Source organism: Venturia canescens, chromosome 9, assembly GCF_019457755.1.
Source record: "Venturia canescens isolate UGA chromosome 9, ASM1945775v1, whole genome shotgun sequence".
In the NCBI taxonomy this organism is placed as follows: Eukaryota; Metazoa; Arthropoda; class Insecta; order Hymenoptera; family Ichneumonidae; genus Venturia; species Venturia canescens.
The window spans coordinates 20,431,426-20,451,369 of NC_057429.1; the positions used below are offsets into that span (position 1 = coordinate 20,431,426).

Sequence of the window (19,944 nt, forward strand, 5' to 3'; positions counted from 1 at the left end):
TATCACTATACCGGCATTTTTCGTGTCTTTACGTTAACCACACTGGAATCTCGAAGTTCATTGGCTCCGTAACTTTCCACACCGGAAAATGGCTGCCACTGTTTCAACCGGTATCTTCAGGCTTTCTCAATTTTTCGAATACTATAAAATTCAAAAAACTATCAGCACGAGCACTGCTTTGATAGAACATTAAAAAATACGGTTCTCAAATGGGAAATATGATTCGGTATGCTGAAAATAGGAAAGTCATGAAAAGCCTGAAAAATTTTAGTGTATATGCAAATGAAATAATAAAGTTTCGTGGTTGAATAATAATTTATTAGCTACCAAAAAGCACATAGATTTCATAACTATACCAACAAGTTTCAATACAATCTAGCGACGCTATACATAGACATTTTTCCTCTTTTGCATTGTGGTGAAAAAATATCGTAAATATAGCTACTTCTGTCTTAAATATTTTGTAAACTCGACGATTAAATGTGTATCATTCAATAACATGCTTTTATATGAAGGCATTTTTGCAAATTTACGGGATATTTCATGAAAAATAATAACCGAATAATTGTAAGGTTTGCGCGTTTGTTAAACATTTGTGCTGTACATGATATAAAACTATTCTTGCTCTCTAAATACTCATTTCGAAGGACTGCTTAAACGATGCTCCATAAAATATGAAATTTTTAAAACCTGTACAAATTCTATTGATCGTTCCTAAGTAAAAAATAACACTGCAACTCCACCGCAAAAAAATTTTTTAAAATAAAAATAACTTGATGTTTTTGAATAATTTTAATATTGGATGTTACAAGCGATCAATTACTCGTACGAATCAAAAATTTTCTGCTTTTTTCCGCAACAACATATACAAAATATCGAAAAACTGAATAAATGTTTACAAATTCTCAGAAATAATGTTTCGCAGTACGACGTTTATAATTATAAACTTCAAATTGCCATCGTTCGGATCTACCGACGATTTCTATAATTTTGATCCATTTTTTGCTCATAATACCACAAGCCTGACAGATATTTTTGGTCGATTTCGAGATAAAAAAATCAAACGTCAACCAAATTTCAAGATCATAAAAAACAGTGTACAAGAGCGCGGAACACGAACGTTTACTAATATTAATAATTATGCACAATGTTTTTTCATTCTCTTCAACAATGATATCCGCCATAATTGTATATATATATATCTATATATATGTAGATATATGTATATTTGTACAATTTGTACTTGAGACATGATTCGAAAGTCCAATCGTTTGATCAACAATAATTCAAACGGTGAATAACTAAAATAGGATTGACTAGATCCGAATAGATTTATTGTTAGGGACGTGAAATTTGTTCAACTTCGAATTCTTCAAATCAAGAATAATATTACTTTCGATTTCGTAGTACATAAATTTTTAAAATTTAGCGTACAAAATGAGACGAATGTTTTTTTTTCTTCTTTTTTTTTTTTTTTTAATTTATCATTCAGTTTTCCTGATAACGCTCTTTAATTGGCTCTCTGAATTACACCGAAAACTCAATTTATAATTTGTTTTCGTGATGTTTTATTTTTTTTTATCGGAAATGTAATTTTTGCCCTTTAATACACGACCGTTAGCCGTGCGAAGCGAGGCAGAGAGCAACGTATTTTACAACTTTATTCTTCTTTTTTACCCATAAAGTCAGGTACAATCTGTCTTGTCCGACAAAACTTGTCTCGTAATCATCGATACGGTATCGTGCTGGTATTACGAAATGTTTAATGATTCAGGATAACTCGCCGATCGGAGCATTCTGTAGCCACAAATCGTGGATGAAATCGTACAGTTGATCACTGACAGCAACCTAAGTGATTCAAATGTTTGAACAACAAGTACATTATTGACTGAAAGATCAAATAATTTAGGAAGTCAATAAGAAAGTTATTTCACCTTGTAAGGTGTTGGATTGAGACTTCTCTTGTGATCGCTTCTCAGTGTCTCCAGAGACTTTTGCACTCGATTACGAATATCGTGTAGACTTGGCAATGGACGATGAATTTTTCCATCTTTCCAGTATACCTGAGAAAAGAAGATCGGTGATGGGATGAAAAAAAAACGTTCTCATTGAATGAACCTTCGAATAGTAATGAAAAGATTGTTGCTAAAAGTGGTTACTTTGTGCAGTGCCTCGACTCTGCTAGGTATGACGTAAGCCCTCTTCGATTCTTCAAACGGATGTCGACAGAGGATTTTGTGGCCAGTTTCCGGCGCCGGCTCCGAAGAACTTTGAAGCAAATCAACGAGTGCGTGACCTTCGCCACCGTACAAACGATAGGCGTTCTTTTTCCCCGGCATTGTGACTTTTCCGACTTCCTGGCTGAGCTTGATTCTCGGCTTGTCGTTTATTTCGACCATTTTGTAAACGCAACCGAGGGCTGGTTGTCTCTGGCAAGTTACGAGATGGGTTCCAATTCCGAAGCAATCGATTCTGTGATTCTGTGTGCCAAGCACCTTTTTTTCTTCACTTTTTATTATTAAATTTTTTTAAACTTAACTCGTGTTAGAAAAAGAAGTAAGAGGAAAAGTGACTTATTACGGTTAACGGATTGTCGAACGAGACAATTGAGTGATCGGAGTAACGATATCGAATAGGTCGGAATTGACCGAGCAAACATGACAGTTGCGAGGGGAAGTAAAAAATTTGTAATACCTGTTCGTTAAGGCTGATAATAATGTCTTCGTTGATATCACTGGAGGCCATGATGGTGAGGTGAGCAAACCAGGGCACGTTGAATTTGATAGCCAATTTCTCGAATGTCTCTCTGGCAACGTGACTCAAATATGCAAGATCGCCGCTATCGATGCGAATACCAACCGGCCGGTAACCGAGGTCTCCGAGTGCCAGTGCAACCGCACAGAAATTCAGCAATCCGCTCCTGTATCGTTAAATAGAAAACGACGAAGGGTTGAAAATCGTATCTGCATCGAGTTTAAAATATGAAAATTTCTTGTATGCACCTTGTTCAATAATGCGTTGACATTGTCTTGACCGATAATGACATGAAATCATGTATATACGTGTGATATAAGTTTTTTTGTCTTCGGAATACTTTGATGTATAGTTAAGCCTAAAATAATTTCGTGCAAATCAGACCGTACGATTTCCTTTGTTTTCCCTATTTCTACGTAATTTCTCAATTCCTTGCTGAGCAAAGCTCTCGAATATTCTATGCACTTTTTTTTCTAAAAGGTACACCGTAATCAAGGTTCATCAGAGCCCATTTCGATTATAGTGCATAACGTAGTTTTTAAACAGAACCAACGTATAAAAACTGGTATGAAAGTTTAAAGAGAACTATTGTCATACTTAAACGTATGTAATAATGCACGGAAAGAAATCATAAAAAAAATCAGGCTGTTGTAGAATGAAATTGTCGAGTCTTATCTGGTCGTGCACGGGTGCTCGGATGCAGTAGTAGTAGTAGTAGCAGTAGCAGCCCAAAATCTGAAGATCTGATTTTTTGTTTTGTTCAGTCGTTTCGCCGCGATGTTTCTATAAATATTTGAATGAAATATCGTTCGAGCGGTATACGAGAGAGACAGAGAGTGAGAGAGAACCAATTGAAATCAGATCTTCAACCGCATAATAGCTTTGTTAATCTCGTTCGATGAGAAAATATGTTGGAGAAGATAAAAGTACTTTATTGGGTATATTATATACAGTCATATATATCCCATTTACCTGTGGATGTGTGGGTTGATGTGTGTGAGTGTAACTATAATGAGAGAACATTGTTCGTGTTTCTGGCTTGGTATTTTTTTTTTTTTTTCTTCGATTGTTTGTTAACGAGTTTTGTTTATCGAGCTTTGAATGAGTGCATGAATAGTTCAAATGAATATAATTTAAAGACGAATAAAAGATAAAACAAAACAATAAATTCCCTCGAGTACAAGCAAAACGGGGCAAACGACACGAAATCATACCTCACACAGAGATCGCCCAATTCGCCTCGTCTTAAAAAGCCATTCTTGCCAAGTGGTGTTGGTTCACTTTTAATTGATGCTGTTTTCGCATTATTCTGGAACTGTTTAGTCTTGGCCACGTTCGTTAAAATTTTACTCTTTACGTTTGCTCCGTCTACGTGTGACTGTTGGTCGCCCGATGTTTTTCGTGTGCTACAAACGTTTGCGTAGAGTAACGATTTTTATTTCTCGTTCCTTCATTTTCGGTTCAACCAAAATTTGTTTTCTTTTTTTTCTTTCAAACTATCAACACAATATATTTCTCTCGCTCGTTTTGTTTTGCCTAATTCGTGTCTAGACTGTTTTCTGCGTGTACTTCGTGCTTTTAATTCGTTACGTAAAAAAAAAAAATTTTATCCTCTGACATTGTAATATTTTCTCATTTTTTTAAGATTAAATCAATTCAACGGGGAATCACGAGAATCCGAGAGGCGGAGATTTTTGTGTCGTATTTATCTTCTGTTATGCGACAAACATAGACGACATGTAAAACTAGCGAATGCAGCAGCTTTGTTAAAGATTTAAAAAAAAAACGTTGTGAAATAAAGTAAAAATCAAATTTTTTTCTTACCAGACAAATAATCTGAGAAATTTAGTGGCATTGACGAAAACCGAAATGCTTTCACTCGTGTAAATTTTTTAATTAACAAGCGCATGTTCAAAACATTCTTAAGAAACAAAAAACCTCTTTCTGGAAAAAAATTTGAAGAACACTCAGCCTGGAAGCAACTTTGAGAAAATATAAGTAGATAAAATTCAAGGCACGGTTCTGTCGGCTTTTTTGCGAATTCATATGGTATAAGGTAGTAGTTTTTTCATGTGGTGTATTGTCTTTTGTGTTGTGTAAACAGTAAAGAGCGAGGAGACTGCGAGAGCAAAAGAGTATTATTGGTTGCAGTCGTTGCTGCTGCTGCTTCTGCGGTTCCTTCTGCTTCCGTGAAACACTCTACGCACTCCCTCTTTGCTCAATCAACCGAGACGGATTAAATAAATAACCAATTATAAAAATAGATAAAAAATCATAATTCACGAGTTGATTGTGGAAAGGACGAGAGAGAGAAAGAGAAAAAAGAGAAAAAGTGGGGGAGAAAAGTATACGAATATAAACCATATTTCGTATCCCTGTACCTCTTGACATCGTAAGTATCGACGAGTGCCATAAAACCTTCCGGAAATGCTATTGCGAAACTGATCAAAGCCGCAAATTCACCTTCCGAAGCTTCTGTAACGAGTGCCTCCAAATCCGAGGCTATCGCATCTCGATATTTCGTCGACATTTGAAGAAGATCGTGCACTTCCCCGGTTTCCTTGTGCGCCATTGTCTAACGAAGAGGACATAATCATTGTCCACAAAATTTTTCGCAAAATAAATAAAATTGCGCTATAATACAAAAATAACACTAAAATAATGAGAAATACACGAAGCAATATGCGTATTGGCAAAAAAAAAACGTTCAAGTATTAAAACCGGAATAAGGTGGTAAATGAAAAAAAAAAAGTTATTGTCATGGAAAACCATAAGGAAAAAATTGAAGACTCGAAATAATCAGATAAAATCTAAATAAGCTCCAGTAGCAATTTCTAGGAGCAAATGCGGAATAAAACTTGCACCCTCCAAAAAAAAAAAAGAGCGAATGCGCCAAAGCGTAAAAACTCACGGTTATTTTAAGGTCATCAATACCGGTGAAAGAGCTGATGTAAGCGTGTGCGTGAGTTCCCTTAACCGGAATACCGAATAACTTCCCAGCGAGTACGTTGCTCGTACCATCGAATCCACCTGTAATTTACACGTGGCAAAAGGAACACAAGCATGAAAAATATCTGCAATTATACATGGTTATAAGATTTAAGAAGGATGAGTCTACTACTTGTTCACCGTTCATCGCAATCAGGTATACTTATTAAACTCAGATAATTAAATATCAAAGTCAGCGAGTTGGAAGTTTCAAGGCAGCTCGTAACACAAGGGCATATTGTGATTCGTATATAACTTTCTAGTTCAGCGGAAATAGTCTGAGAGTTTGGGAAAATGATTGAGAAGGAGTTTACAGCAAAGTGGCACCCGATGGTACTAACTGGCACAGCTGAAGCGCTCGACAGGCGAGCAAGAGCGAGAGAAAGGCACGTATCGATTTCATTTTTGCCAAAATATCGCCCTCGTGGTGTCTCGGCTCGGTACCAGACACTCGAATCCCTTTGCTCATTTACATTGGAAAGTTTCGCAAGTCTCTGGAACTTTAGCAATTATTCACACGTTCGGAAAGCATCGCGTTTGGAATGAAATCTTTATCGTAATGAATAGTTGATCGAATGATATCCGGTTCAATTCCGGGAAGCTGAATTTCCACAGCCTCAGAATAATGGAGTATCATTTTAATAGTTGAAGAAATTTTTTTACTACTGGAATATAGGGCCGTATAATGTGGACTGGCGAGTTAATTGACATTTGCGGTGATAAAAGTCTACTGAGGATAAATTGACTGACCTATATAACTGTATCTGGAAGCACTGAGCCCTCCGTCGGGTCCCTGAGCTCTCCGTAAACCAAATTCAAACAGAGATACTTGTTTACCAGCCACCATACGATATCGCGATGCATTTGTGGCCATTAAACTTGCGTAATTCACCAATGTTAACAAGGTTGTTTCCAGCAGCTGTACCATTATCAATGGTCCCTCTGTTCTTATCATTGGAACTCTGTAGATAAGAAGGAAAAAATTCGTATATTTTTATAGATGATGCGACGCAAGTTCATTACAAATGACATAAGAAATATTGTAGCTTTCAACTGTACAAACCTGGGAAAGACCACGGAACCTTCCTCAATAGCATACAGAGTAACATCTTTTGCCGTGAGTCCTTGTAAATATGTGAAAAATTCTGGTTCCACAGATTCCGGCATGACCGATCGAAGATATTCGATATCTGAGTTTTGAATTAAATCAAAATTGAATAATCATTTTAGAATAACACACTCTGAGAAAAAATGTACATCGTTGATGTTGGAGAAATTATGTTCAAAGAGAATGAAAAACTCACCGCTGTCTGTGTATTTAAATTTTTTGATGAACTTGAGACATTCTTCTAGACCCGCAAAAATTGTAAATTCGCCGTGAAAAGGATTCTTCCTGAAGAAGAGGTCAAAGGTTGCAAAGTCGTTTGTTTTCCCACATTTCCAATATGCATAGGCCATTGTTATTTGGTAGAGATCTTTAAAATAAGCAATTCAACAATTAGGAATTTGTTTCTTTGTAAATTATTTTTTGAAAGTTGGGCAATGTTATGTAAATCTTCTCTGAGCAATGATGAAACTTCATTTTCTCCAGCAATTCAACTTTATTTCGTCCTTCAAATGTTTCAAGGTCATTTGCTGACCTATTTATTCAAGACATCTTGGATATGGAATCATAAGATCAGTGGATTTTTTTCAGTAAAAGAATCAAATGAGTTTCGAATTTCTTCATTTTGTCTCAAGATTTTTATATTTTCAAACATTGTTTTTTCCAAAATTTGAATAGGGCGTCAATTTTACGTACTATTTTGAATGTGTCTGCATCGGTAAGTCAAGTTTTTTATTTAACGCGATATATATTCGATGCTGCAAGTATTTCCTTTTTTGCTTGTACGACAAATAAATGGGGCTCATTTATTTTTTATTTTATTGGAGCTATAATAAATGTCATAAAGTGATGACAAATATATTGTTTCAATACAGTTTCTGAATCAACATTCGTGTTACATCGAAAAATCAGCGAGTATCTTTTGAGGTTACGAATCGTGTTGGATCGTTCGTAAACTCAGAAATATGCAAACCAAACACGAGTGTAGAACGAGTCGGGGGAGGGGGCCAAGTAAATAAATAAATACCGGTGAGAAGTGGCTGAACGACGCCATTTTGTTGTGATTGACCGGTGAGAAGTGTATTTTCTTCGTTCTCCATTGCGTGTTTTCAAGATGAGCCTACGACCTTCCAATAAATCTTCTCTTCCAACGAGATAACGCGTGTAATTTTGCGTTGCAGGTATCAACAGGGTCAAGATAAGCTCAAGGCTCGTTGTGTAAAGTTAATATAAAAAAATTGGAACGAACTCCTCCAAGAACGATGATGACGCGACGCTCCCCGCGAGCGAACTAAACGTGTTCGACGCTGTCGCGCAAGTATATACCGACGACTTCTTTAGCTTTGATTTTTGGTACGTATCTTTTGATGTTTGCACACAATATGTACATGTGTTGATTGTACATATATGTATATTAGAACACACTAAGTATGCATGTGAAATAGAAAACGTGTGCATGCATATTTTTTGCCGATAAAAAGAGGCGAAGGATTATATATTTCGTGTTCTCGTTCCCACTACCCTATTTATTCTGAATTCGACCCTACTGCGTGGGTTCCTTTTCAATTCCCGCTTGATTTTGAGACTTCTACTTTACCTACAGTCAAAATTCCTATATAATTCGATCGCGCGAGACAAACGAGTTTGGTAAACATGTAATAAAATTTATTTTCCAGAACTAATAATTCGTGGATTAAAATTTCCTATTATCCGAAGTCAGATTTGGAATCTTTTCTCAGTATTTTTTTTTCAGTAGAATAAATGGTGAAATCGGTGATTATTCCACATCATTCCCGCAGAAGTCGTTCGATAGTTAAGATTTTCTTCTCTTTTGCACACGCAATTGATAAAAAATGTAGTAAAAATATATCATTGGAGAACACGCACATGCGTGCATCCCAAAATACATACTAATTAATATAACTCCACACATAATGAAGTAAAAAGTGAAACTCGTTGTCCTTGGGCACGTGCAGTGAGACAGTCATTACTGATAAGGGATTTGTGAATATTGAAAATATCTCTATGTATACAAATGCATATGCCATATGCGTCCCTTCTTCCGCAATTTGACAGGTGCTGCCCGCGTGTACAAAATCTCAGTCGTCATCGTTGCGGAGAAAAAAAAATTAATTACGTAAGACATTCTCATTCGCATTATCTTATAAAATAATATCGTTGCAACGAAAATAAAAACTTGTCAAAACCCCAGCTGTGATTTACTCAAACATTATATTTTTTTCGCGTAGAGGAATCTGATGAAATATACTGCATCGTTGGAACACACGCACGAGTATACAATATATTTGAAAGGACATAAAGTATGTACGAAAATAAAAAATCAGTAACGCGAGAATCGTTTGACCTCGCTCAGCGTTGGGAATACACAATAAAACACACTATTTCGGTTTCGATTAAACACACGTCGTTCGGGGCAACACATGTTTATTTGTCGACATATAATAATAGGGGCTAAAACACGCGCTCGCTTGTGTTTTACTGACCCCAATCGACAAGAACTTTCCGCTATCACACGTATACGAAAATTACGAGCGAGAGGCTCTCTCGCCCGGTCGCTGCGCTTTCTAAATATCGTTTTTAATGTATCTGCAACTCTAGAAATCGCAGCCGTAATCTGCTGTGCTGCATGTTACCGCGCGTACGTCACATCGCGGATATATTTTATCTATATATATTACGTGTGTCTGATTGAACATGCGAGCCACACCGAACTCTCGCGATTTGAACGATGCTTCAAGGTCATCGTACAAATACACATCGAGAGAGAGAGAGAGAGAGAGAGAGAGGAGGAGTTGACGCGCCGTTTCTCACGCGACTAATTTTTTTTCAGTAGCTCATTAACTCCTCGAATTAGACTTGCATTCCCAGTATTATGTCGAAGCGACGAACCAAATGAAAATTTATTTATTATCCCCGGCACATCATTGGCTCGATAATCCTTCACTCGGCTCATCACCACGTCATTCAATAAAAATAATAATGAACCATTTCACTCTCGTTTTTTGTTATTATTTTTTTAAAAAAATCATGCTTTGCTACACTGAACAGGGTAAATGAAGTAAAATGCCGTTTTCTAACATATCTTTCGTTTTATCTCGAAGATATTTATCGCACATGGGAAACACGGTGGTGGAAACTATTGATGTGATAAACGAATATCACACGCGTTCTCAAACTTTAATTGTGTCGACAAAACATGAGTTTTAATGACTTATCATTTATTTCCTACCGCAATGGTACACGCGTCGCGTTTTAGAGTACTGTATATAGTTGGAATATCTAAATGCACCTTCGTTTCCTTATCTAAGATCCTTAGTCGCAATCTAATTTAAATAATGTCGTTCAAGTAATAATACATTGTGTATACGTCGTTATTGTACTATATTGAGTATCGCGTTTTTGTATCGTTATTTCTTTCTTCTCAACCGGGGGGGATTGTCGCGAAAATCAGAATTTTCTCAAATATTTATACGATATTGAATTCGTGAGAAATTACAATTCCTCTTAACGCTTGTTTCTCGTAAAAGGAAAAGCAATAAAAATGTGATTAGTCTCGTCACCCGGTACGACAGCAACGATAAACTCAACGGAATTCTTCCTTGTCGCAACGTTTTTCAAGTCGAAGCAAAATAACGCACGGAGGTATCTTTGGCACATTTTTTCTTGTCATCTTCGTCTACTAAAAATATTTCGAGATATCACGTCTCGTTCTGCAGCATCCGGTTAATCATAATATTATCTTGCGTGTCGGGGTGGAATTTGGTTCTATCGATTCGCTGTTCGGCACGTTACACGGTGTTAAACGAACCCTTGGGAAGTTAATTTTAGGCAGATCGGATCGTGGCTTATCACATTCCAGTAATTCACACTCGTTCGATCTCACATGTATAGACTCGAGGGGAAAGAAATCATTACATTCAATAATCATTGATGAAATCAACAGTGGCAGTGGCAAGACTTTAAAAAGTAACAAACGAATCGAATTTTGATTCCTTTTAATTAGGAATTTAACTGATTTTCCTAGAATACACATTTTCATTTGCTTCATCGTGTGTCGAGCTTGTAGTATAAAAAATGACACAAATTCAAATGTCGTTTTGAAAATTTGACTAGAATTAATTCCGAATTTTCTATTATCTCCGAGTTCCGAGTTAATTAACTCGAACGATCCCGCGATCGTGTTTCTCATTAAATAGAATACTCTGTTATCTACCTCACGTGCTTAGGCGCGAAGACAGTCGTGCATCACGACTCTCATCCTCGCATGAGGGGAAGACATTGTCTCGATGGCTATGACGAATATTAATCGTGTTGGATATTCTTGCGAAAGAAAGGAAAGCAATTAACGTCATGCATTTTTACTTGATAAGCTATAAATGTACGTTTCTCTTGTACCTTAAATTCAATAATACAACGGACTAAGCGCACTCGATTTCACTTTCCGAAGACAATGAATTTTTTCAAATAATTTGTACGACCTCGGAAGAAAAATATCGGGCAATCGTGTTGGGACTGCAAAAATATTAACGAATTATAACGATCAACGTAATAACATAATCGATCGATAATGCCCAATACTTTTATCCAGAGCAACAACGTAGACGTACTTACAGTCTGTACTGTTATTACACATTCTAGATTGAAACGATACGAATCTTTGGTATCGTGTACTAAAAATCTACTGCCAGTACCTGCGTCGATGGTAACTCTAAAATCGCTAAAAACTTCAGCTATTCTACAATCACACACGATTCCAGATACATGAGTTTGTTCGCGTGCACAGTTTTGTCAAAATCTCTTCCATAAAACATCATTCGGAGCGGTTTAACAAAAGTGAAGAGCCAACGAGACGAAGCTTAACGATTGGAGCACCAAAAATCGTTCCCGTGGCCTAGAAGTGTTGTAAACGTGTAAACGGAGACAGCAGCGGAACGCTTGTACATTTTATTTGCGGGAGAACCAGCAAATACTTTGGATTTACGTCATGATGCTGCCAATCTCCAAAGGAATCAATTGACTGACGAACACGATTCGTCTCAAACTTATAGAAAAATTGAAAACAATAGAGTTTGTACGAATGTAATGTCGGTTTACGAGACTAAAATCGCTCATGACGCTTCTCGATATTCTCTAAAATAGAATTGTTTCACTACGGTCCACCCTAAAAGCTACTTTGACACATGAATCTATCATATCGTCCAGTCTTTACTCGTTATCGACCTCATTGCACTATTTCTTCACAGCGGCGCCTTGCCGAGATGGCTTTGCTTATTTTTCTTTTCATGGAATCATCCAAAAATTGGCATTTCTTTGTTTCCATTTTTTGCTTAATTTTCTTTTTCTATTTTTAGCATCGTTTCTCTCCGGCTTTCCTCAGTTCGTGATTTGCGTTTTCGCTAATGGTTACGTTGCGTTGTTTTCTGCTCTCTATTTGACAAAAAAAAAAGGTTTGTATGCGTTTAAGGAGATTTTCCATTAGAACCATTGCAATTAGAACCGTTCTCCGGACTTTGGTTGCCACTTCATCTCATCAAATCCGCTGCCCTCTGTCGATCTCGGTGCACCTCCCGTGGATGCATTCTCTTGCGGTGAGAAAAGCAGTTGCCCGAGCTTGCGAACGCCTTCGGACAGTAAGGGCACTGATAGGGCCGGGCACCCGTGTGTTGATTTATGTGAAATTTCAAATCTTGATTTCTCTTGAATGTTTTGTCGCACAGGGGACAAGCGTGCGGGCGTAAATCCGAGTGCGTTATGCTGTGGGCGCGGAGTGTTGAATTGGTCGGATAAACCCGACCGCATACGTTGCACGGGAATTGTATCCCGCCGTGATATTCCTTGTGACGAAAGAGATTCGACTGCGTTTTGAAACTGTAACGGAAAAACAAAATTTCATGAAGGTGCAGGAGCTCAAAAATTTCAAGTTTTTCTGGTGGATCAAGTGACAGAAATAAACTTGCATTCGTCCGCAAATGTCGCATCCGTATTTTCCTTTAGGCCTATGAGTTTCCAAATGAACTTTCAAATTTCCTTTCGTCGATATTCTCTTGCTGCATATCGGACAGACAAAGTTGCCGGTCGAGGAGGCGTTGTCGGTGCTATTGGCCTGTAAAATTCCGTTCGTCGAGAATCCGTGTTGCGATCGGAGCACGGGTTTACTCTCCCCGGTGTGACGTCTCTCTCGAGGCAAATGCGACCACAAATGATTTTGCAATCCTATTTGCGAAACGAAGGATCGAACACAAATTGTACATTCGTAAGGTTTTAAACTCGCGTTTCCAATGTCCTCGTCGCTTTCGATGCTTTTCCCTTGTCCCTCCGACGTGTTTTTATTCTTTTTTATCGGACGAACCTTTTTATGATTTCCAAGTGTGGTATCGCTGCGAAATTAAACGAAATTATGTATTGATCTCGTTGATGAAGCTGATTTGCTCAAGTTCTTTCGTCCCCAAACTCACGTTTCCTCGTCGAACGAATTGATCTTGAACGAGGCTTCCTCTCGTTTCAACTTCTCCTCGTCCGATTCGTCGGTATAATCGGACGAGTCGCCGCCCTCCAAATCGCACTCTAAAAATACCATTGGATCCACTCTGACCTCCATTTCTTCCATGTAAGATGTCGATGATTGAGTGTCGTCTCTGCTAGCATCGACCTCCGATAAGCCCGAGCCAGTATCCGCCGATGTTATCGTAGTTTCTTTGTCCGTAACTATTTCTATGCCGCCCTGCAATACGAATTTTTACATTTTATCAAATTCCATTATCCTCAACGAGTCGCCTATACGTTGTTTTCTTTTCTTCACGAATTTTCTCTACACGATGAAAATAAAAGTTGAAAAAAACCTTGGTCAATATCGAGTGCAAAAGTCCCCGATCTTTTTGCAGCACCTCTTTATCATCGTTATTTTCGAAAAAATGTTGCTTCTTATTCTTTCCATCGTTATCGACGTCGATTTCGTTAGGAGGCTCCCCCGTCTCGTCGGGCCTCCTCTCCTCGTCGAACCGTAACCTCAGTCTCTCTTGAGTTCTGTAAGCCATTGTCGCGAACCTGTGTACCCCCTCGAGTCGTTTCGCACAAGTAGGACATACCATTTTCGAAAGCTTGTCCTCGCTCGATACCTGAAATACGTAAAAAAAACTTTTCAATTTCGGTTTTACAAAAATATACGCAAAAAATCTGGTGTATTGCAAAAAAGGAAATTCGCTCCGCAAGAATGATTTTCCCCCTTATCGATTAATTCGTCCTTCATTTTTCACCTTGTTCGACGAGTAATGATAAAATAATAATTATCGTATATATTCGATGCAGCGAGGTCAAGTATACTTCGATTCCCAAATACCTTTCATCCTCCTCGTATTTTTATCCCTGCCTCGCTGCTCGCATATACAATCGTCACCGCGATATATTGTAATGCTTCGTACACATGTATATTTGTCTGCATATAAGGATAAATTGTAAATGTACATAAAGGGATGGACGTCACGACGAGATATCCAACTAAACTGTGAATTCTATTCCCAATTATATTTATAGTCGGTTCTCTGCTGCTATTGGCGGTTCCGTGTGTACATAGAGAAGAGCGCGGTTGTCGAAGCGAAGTGGTAGGGATAGTTGGCGGGAAACGACAGCAAGGAAACGAGGTGAGAAGTGGGGCGGGGGGGGGGGGGGAGATGACGGGATACTCGCGTGGCAATCAATAAAATGCTAATTTTTAACACTTTCGTAGCTCTTCTTACAAAATGGCTGCCATTAAAAAGCTACCATCCCCTGCCCTCCTCGCCCTTTCTTCCCTTTGTTCTTTTTCGCCCGCAAAAATTAACGACAATTGTTCAAGACTCGAATGGTTTCGCGTTCGTTCAAAAGTCGCTTATTTTTTTGGGATTTTTCGAATTTTTTCAATGATTCGTATCGTCGAAGATGAAAATATACTTGTTTTTGGTACTATTTTTACTGATGGCTCTGGAATGCAGTATTTTACTTAATAAATCTGTGGAAAGGTATTATTTCGGAATCGCGATCATTTTCAGTTGGAGTAGGGTTTTCAAAAATTTGTGAAATATTTGAAACTTCAATTGTTACTCGATCGAACAGTTTGCAAATTTTTGGACCGTGTCCAACGCCGTATGCTAAGAGCGCTTTTTGTTATTGCTTTCGAGCTTTCAAAATTCGTGGAGTTTTACCATAATGCTAAATCATGAGACGCATATCGCGAGGAGAGCACGAAAAACGTTGACTTACGAGAATGTAAAGGTATTTCCGAATTTTCGATTGTAGGTATTTTCTTCTCGACTCCTCGGCGAAAATGTCAATTCTCTCTTCAGCATCGACATCACTAGCACATATTCTGCATTGTTCAGTTTCGCGATTCTCAACGACAGCACCACCGCCACCTCCGCCACCACCGCCACCGCCGCAGCCGCCGCCGCCGCCACCGCCACGTTCAAAAAGCTCCCGTCCGGCGGTGCCCATTTTCAAAAAACTTGACGGTGCGTAACCCTGTGCCGCGTTTATTAAAAAACAGTCATGTCGTAACGAGTTGACAAAAAGCACACGTACACAAAACACATTGAGACACGCACACGAGCCCACCTCCCGCTTCGATGTGACTCGCGAATCGTTTTATTGTTTTTTTCTATTGTGTGTATGTGAGTGTTTTTACACGCTATATTATCGTTTGTCGTAATGGCGCCGCCACGCGGCCTTTTTACAACTACTCAAGAATTTCATTCGTCAAAAAGCTGAGTGAAAATAATCGGAACATATTCCATAAAGATGCGGTGATGTATCACAGGAATCCTTTTCTAAATAAAACTTCACTTTTTTTCAGCTTCCTTGTACTCGCACACGACACATTTATTATACCACAAGTTCATAACGTTGTTAGGTTATTTTTCTTTGTTATTTCCAATCGGATCAACGTTCCCCCGTTTTCTGTGTATGACGAGCACATTTTCATTTTGCCTTATCCTCAATCCTTTATAGTATCAACGCTTCGTAAATTTCCCGTTGAACAACGACGCTCGATTTTTCCTTTGTTTTTATATCCATCTCTTGGATGTTTTCAGTTATTCATTTTCAATAAAAAAAAAATTATTAAACCGGCGGCGAGACGTTTCCGCGACAACGTAAACGGCGGCATGTTTTCGATTATCTGCTTTCACCTCATTCGTCTACAGGCTTCGAGTTTTTGGCCGAGGTTGCACGAGAGTAACAACACCACTCGGGAAACGACGAGAAACGAATGTTCGATATCCCAAATACCTCTATACTCTATACTTTAATAGCATTCGTCGATTAAAAAAAAGTATCTGTATAGATACTGTCGTGTGTATATATATACGAAATATATAAATGACGAGTACTCGACATACTCTATATTGCGACTTGTTATGTCGTATTAAAGATTTTCAGGTATACAAGCAAAAAAATACATGAGTTCTACGTATCGACATATTATCGTATCGTATATGTGATGTAAATACTTGTTTACCATATACACAATAACCTCTAACGTACACCATGTATATACAAACGTGTTCGAATATATTCTACTATTTGTTTTAATCTCGTCTCGTGTGTATGCATATATGTATATTGGTGTCTGGGTATAAGTTTTCCGGTAACAGGTATACTCTGTTCGCACGAGAACACCGTATGAAGAATACTGTGCGATGACGATGAAACGTGACGGAGAGGCGAGAGCAAATCTGCAATTGTTTTATTTATGGATTCTTAAAGCCTCCCCCACTCTTCGGAATTGCGCGACCGTGCCCTTTTTCTCTCTTTCATTACTGCTGTAGCTTATTGACTTGAATGTATCCGAATATATGTACTGTACTGGCTATATATGCGTTATTCGTAAAATGATAATTACGCGCACCCTTTGTTTTACTTGCTTACTCTAAATTCGGAATATACAAATATTCCGCGAGTACGAAAATATGTCGTGACAAGTGACTCCCTCTTGACGAGAAATTATGATTCTCAATGCTGTCCACCTCCGCGCAGCTTCTCTATTTAATATCTATATGAAATGCAATATCGACTCGTGCGGCACACTTATAATTACTCCGCCATTTGCTTTTACACCTTTCATTTCGTATCATTTTTTTTTCGAGCTTAAATCTTCTCATTTGACGAACAACGATCTTGTAAAAACTCGATCGATTGTTCACAATTTTTAAATCGAGTTTCCCGCCAAAAGTTAATGTCTCGAAATCCCGCAGAGGGAGCTTCCTTTTCGAAATTTTCGCGCCGCTTCTGATGGTTCCCGCCACAAATAGACCGCATGCGCTTTGAAGTGTACCGGTAGAATTTTCGCTCCAATCAGCTTGAATAAAATTTACACAATAAAAAAAACCTAAATCACGTTTTTCATTCATCTTGATCTTGTTTGTTTTCCAGCCTATAATCACTGCTATAAAAATCCGTACCGTAAAATTGAGCCCTCTGTTATAACCTCATTTCTTGAGAAAGCAAGCCGCCATCCCCGCCATTATTAATTATCACTCGCGCCCCCCGCGCCTCTTTCACTTTCGTCGAGGACTCGATGATATGCATCCCTAAAACCCTTTTGTCTGCCAACCATTCGCTTCGCCCCACCAATTTAACCACGGAAAAAAATCAATACTACAAATTAACAATTAACAAGCTCGCGAGCATATATACGCAAGAGTTGTCGCAGCGCGGGAGGCACATTTTGTACTCGAATAACGGATGAGCGCACGCGCCCTCGGTGTTATATAATTCAACGATCCAAAAGTAGAATATGAAGCTTTTGAACAAAGTCTTGGAAAAAAATGGCTGTCGAAACAAAGTCGGAGATCGCGCTCAAACCAAACCACCTCCATAAATAATGAAAGGATTAATTTCCACACGCATGAATGAAATACATGCAAACAACACTTTATCGTGTACTAAAAATTCATAAACAAATGACCTACCATATCTCGTGTACATTATTGCTGAATATCTCTAAAAAGCCTGTTTTTCATGTCTATAGGATATAACATTGTGATATACAATGACGTAAGAATAAAAATAGTACAAAAATAATAGGCCGAAAATTTTAGAAAAATCGACAAATGTCAAAATTACATAGTAATCATGGCTTTGTATCACTGTTGTACAGCATCGGTGATAACCCATTGGAATTATGGTCGAAATACGTTTCCTCGGAAGGACGGGTCAGGAGAATTGAGGATGACATATTGAACGGTGATAGGGTTATAGAAATTCGTGGACCAGATGATTCAAACTTTCTCACCAACATTTCTTGTCCAGATAGTCCTATCGATTGTCTAAATATTAAGCTTCCAGTTTTAGTCGTTATTATGAAGAATCTCAAAGCAAGATTCAGAATGGATTTTCAGGTATATACGCATCGATGATTATTAACCTAAAAAATAATTTTCATAAACGTTTTTTTGTGAATCGAATGCTGCAATTAATCAACGACTATAATAAAATCATCATTTTTTTTAACATCCATGGCTTTTCATTTCAAATACAAATATTAAATTGAATAATGGAACGGTTTGCTCGCAGTTAATAGACACCGAAGGTATACGACGAAAATTTTTCGTCTCGACTTACGAGCTAAGCAACAAAGGTACAATGGTTGAAAACAACACAGCAAGAATAATTGTCAAATTGGAGGAAGATTGGAACAATTTGGAAATAGATTTAAGAACTTGGTGCCAAACTATTTTTCGTACAGAGTACAAAAATCTTCAACGGCTGATTATTTATCAGAATTGCCGTTTGCGAAGAGTTTATCTTCAAGATCGACATTACGAAGCTCATGAAACACCAATTGAACTTTGTCAAGCTTTCTTCGACATGTACTTATTGAAATGGGGGATTCATAATGTGGATAAAAATTGTCAAACGAGTGGTACTTTTATCAGTGTCACGAATGGTTTGTAATACTTACTTTTAATAGAGTTTTCAAAGTCCGATAATTTTTCTTGAAATCTTCGTCAAATCGTTGAATTTTCAAAAATAGATGAGGCCCTGCTCGTACCGACGGGCTCTCCGATGTCGGAAGTTCGGCAGAGCACAAAATCATTGCCAGTTAACCAAAAACAGTCAAACGCGAAGAAAAATTCGGCACCGAAGGCGAAACAATGTACCGCCGCATTGAAGGAAAACGTTGATAATTTTATGAAAAATCTTTCCACCGCTCGAAAAGTCAAGATTTCAAGAGCCGAAACAGCAAGAAGAAGTAAAACCACTTCGTCGGTAACGAATGGTGAAGTGGGGAGAAAAATCTGCTCGGCCAAGGAAAAAACAGAGAAAAAATCAAAAAACGAGGACTCGCAGGAGGGACAAATATTTCGAAAATGGCCGTACAAATATTTGCAACTTGAAAAAATTGACAATAGAGCTAATAGATTGAAGAGTTTCTCGCAGCCAAATTCGATAATCGGTCAAACGAAATTTCCCAGTTTAGAAAGAACGTTGAATCGTCCTTTCCCCAAGATCCATTTGCCGAAAATATCGATCGAAATTCCGTTACCCCCGGAAATAGAAAAAGTCTTGGAGGAGGCAAACGAAAATTTGAAAGGCAATATTTCAACTACGAGAAGCAGACTTTTGGCGACCGACGAAGCGGTTCATAATTATCTAGAATTGCGTCACGTTATCAACCGTAAAATGTTGGAAAGTTTCCAGACTCGTGGACTCACCATGACCGAGGTCGAACTTTCTATCTACAATTCGAAAAAGCGTCAAAATTCTTATGGCCAGAATAAACTCCTCGAGAAGGGTAGAACGAGCGTTGAAAAAGCTTGCGACGTTATAACCGACGAGCAAGAAACAATAAAAAAATCGAAATAAATTACCAAAATCTTGACTTCGAAAGAACATGAAATATTTCCCAAAAATTTGTACAAACGATCTACTTCGGCGACCAACACAACTTAACACTCAGTTACCAACAAAAAATAAAGAAAAATTTTCGAAACTGAAACTCAAGTCGATCGTTGTTTGCTGGGATCTTCTTTATTTACTACTACTGCTTTTTCTCTCATTGAAAAGAGTAAGTAAAAAAAAGACCAATAAATATGTAAAAATTG

The 19,944-nt window shown here is 38.0% G+C and overlaps 3 protein-coding genes across 8 annotated transcripts; 1 reads left to right on the top strand and 2 right to left on the bottom strand.

Moving 5' to 3' along the window:
• Positions 1 to 296: 296 nt before the first annotated feature.
• On the bottom strand, positions 297 to 8,051 carry Naprt (nicotinate phosphoribosyltransferase). 4 transcript variants are annotated; one of them, XM_043427931.1, is made up of 11 exons: positions 7,875 to 8,051; positions 7,047 to 7,217; positions 6,806 to 6,932; positions 6,493 to 6,704; positions 5,666 to 5,784; positions 5,136 to 5,329; positions 3,969 to 4,160; positions 2,695 to 2,920; positions 2,160 to 2,480; positions 1,935 to 2,063; positions 297 to 1,848 (listed from the first exon to the last, which is right to left on the bottom strand). In XM_043427931.1, exons 1-11 carry the CDS (start codon positions 7,945 to 7,947, stop codon positions 1,771 to 1,773), a joined length of 1,842 nt encoding a protein of 613 aa, XP_043283866.1. In that variant the 5' UTR covers positions 7,948 to 8,051; the 3' UTR covers positions 297 to 1,770. The 4 variants fall into 4 exon arrangements, with proteins under 4 accessions (XP_043283866.1, XP_043283865.1, XP_043283868.1 ...); XM_043427930.1 differs by having other exon boundaries at positions 2,160 to 2,495; XM_043427933.1 differs by lacking the exon at positions 3,969 to 4,160.
• Positions 8,052 to 9,060: 1,009 nt separating this feature from the next.
• LOC122416630 (zinc finger protein 558-like) lies at positions 9,061 to 15,334 on the bottom strand. The gene is made up of 5 exons (XM_043429699.1): positions 15,104 to 15,334; positions 13,708 to 13,983; positions 13,324 to 13,589; positions 12,826 to 13,245; positions 9,061 to 12,736 (listed from the first exon to the last, which is right to left on the bottom strand). The coding sequence occupies exons 1-5, from the start codon at positions 15,332 to 15,334 to the stop codon at positions 12,391 to 12,393; spliced, it is 1,539 nt and encodes a 512-aa protein (XP_043285634.1). The 3' UTR covers positions 9,061 to 12,390.
• LOC122415635 (uncharacterized) lies at positions 15,237 to 19,716 on the top strand. 3 transcript variants are annotated; one of them, XM_043427937.1, is made up of 5 exons: positions 17,592 to 17,778; positions 17,868 to 17,893; positions 17,997 to 18,237; positions 18,413 to 18,785; positions 18,873 to 19,716. In XM_043427937.1, exons 2-5 carry the CDS (start codon positions 17,889 to 17,891, stop codon positions 19,703 to 19,705), a joined length of 1,452 nt encoding a protein of 483 aa, XP_043283872.1. In that variant the 5' UTR covers positions 17,592 to 17,778; positions 17,868 to 17,888; the 3' UTR covers positions 19,706 to 19,716. The 3 variants fall into 3 exon arrangements, with proteins under 3 accessions (XP_043283873.1, XP_043283872.1, XP_043283871.1); XM_043427938.1 differs by lacking the exons at positions 17,592 to 17,778; positions 17,868 to 17,893 and adding an exon at positions 15,237 to 15,351; XM_043427936.1 differs by having other exon boundaries at positions 17,592 to 17,893; positions 17,967 to 18,237.
• Positions 19,717 to 19,944: the final 228 nt, after the last annotated feature.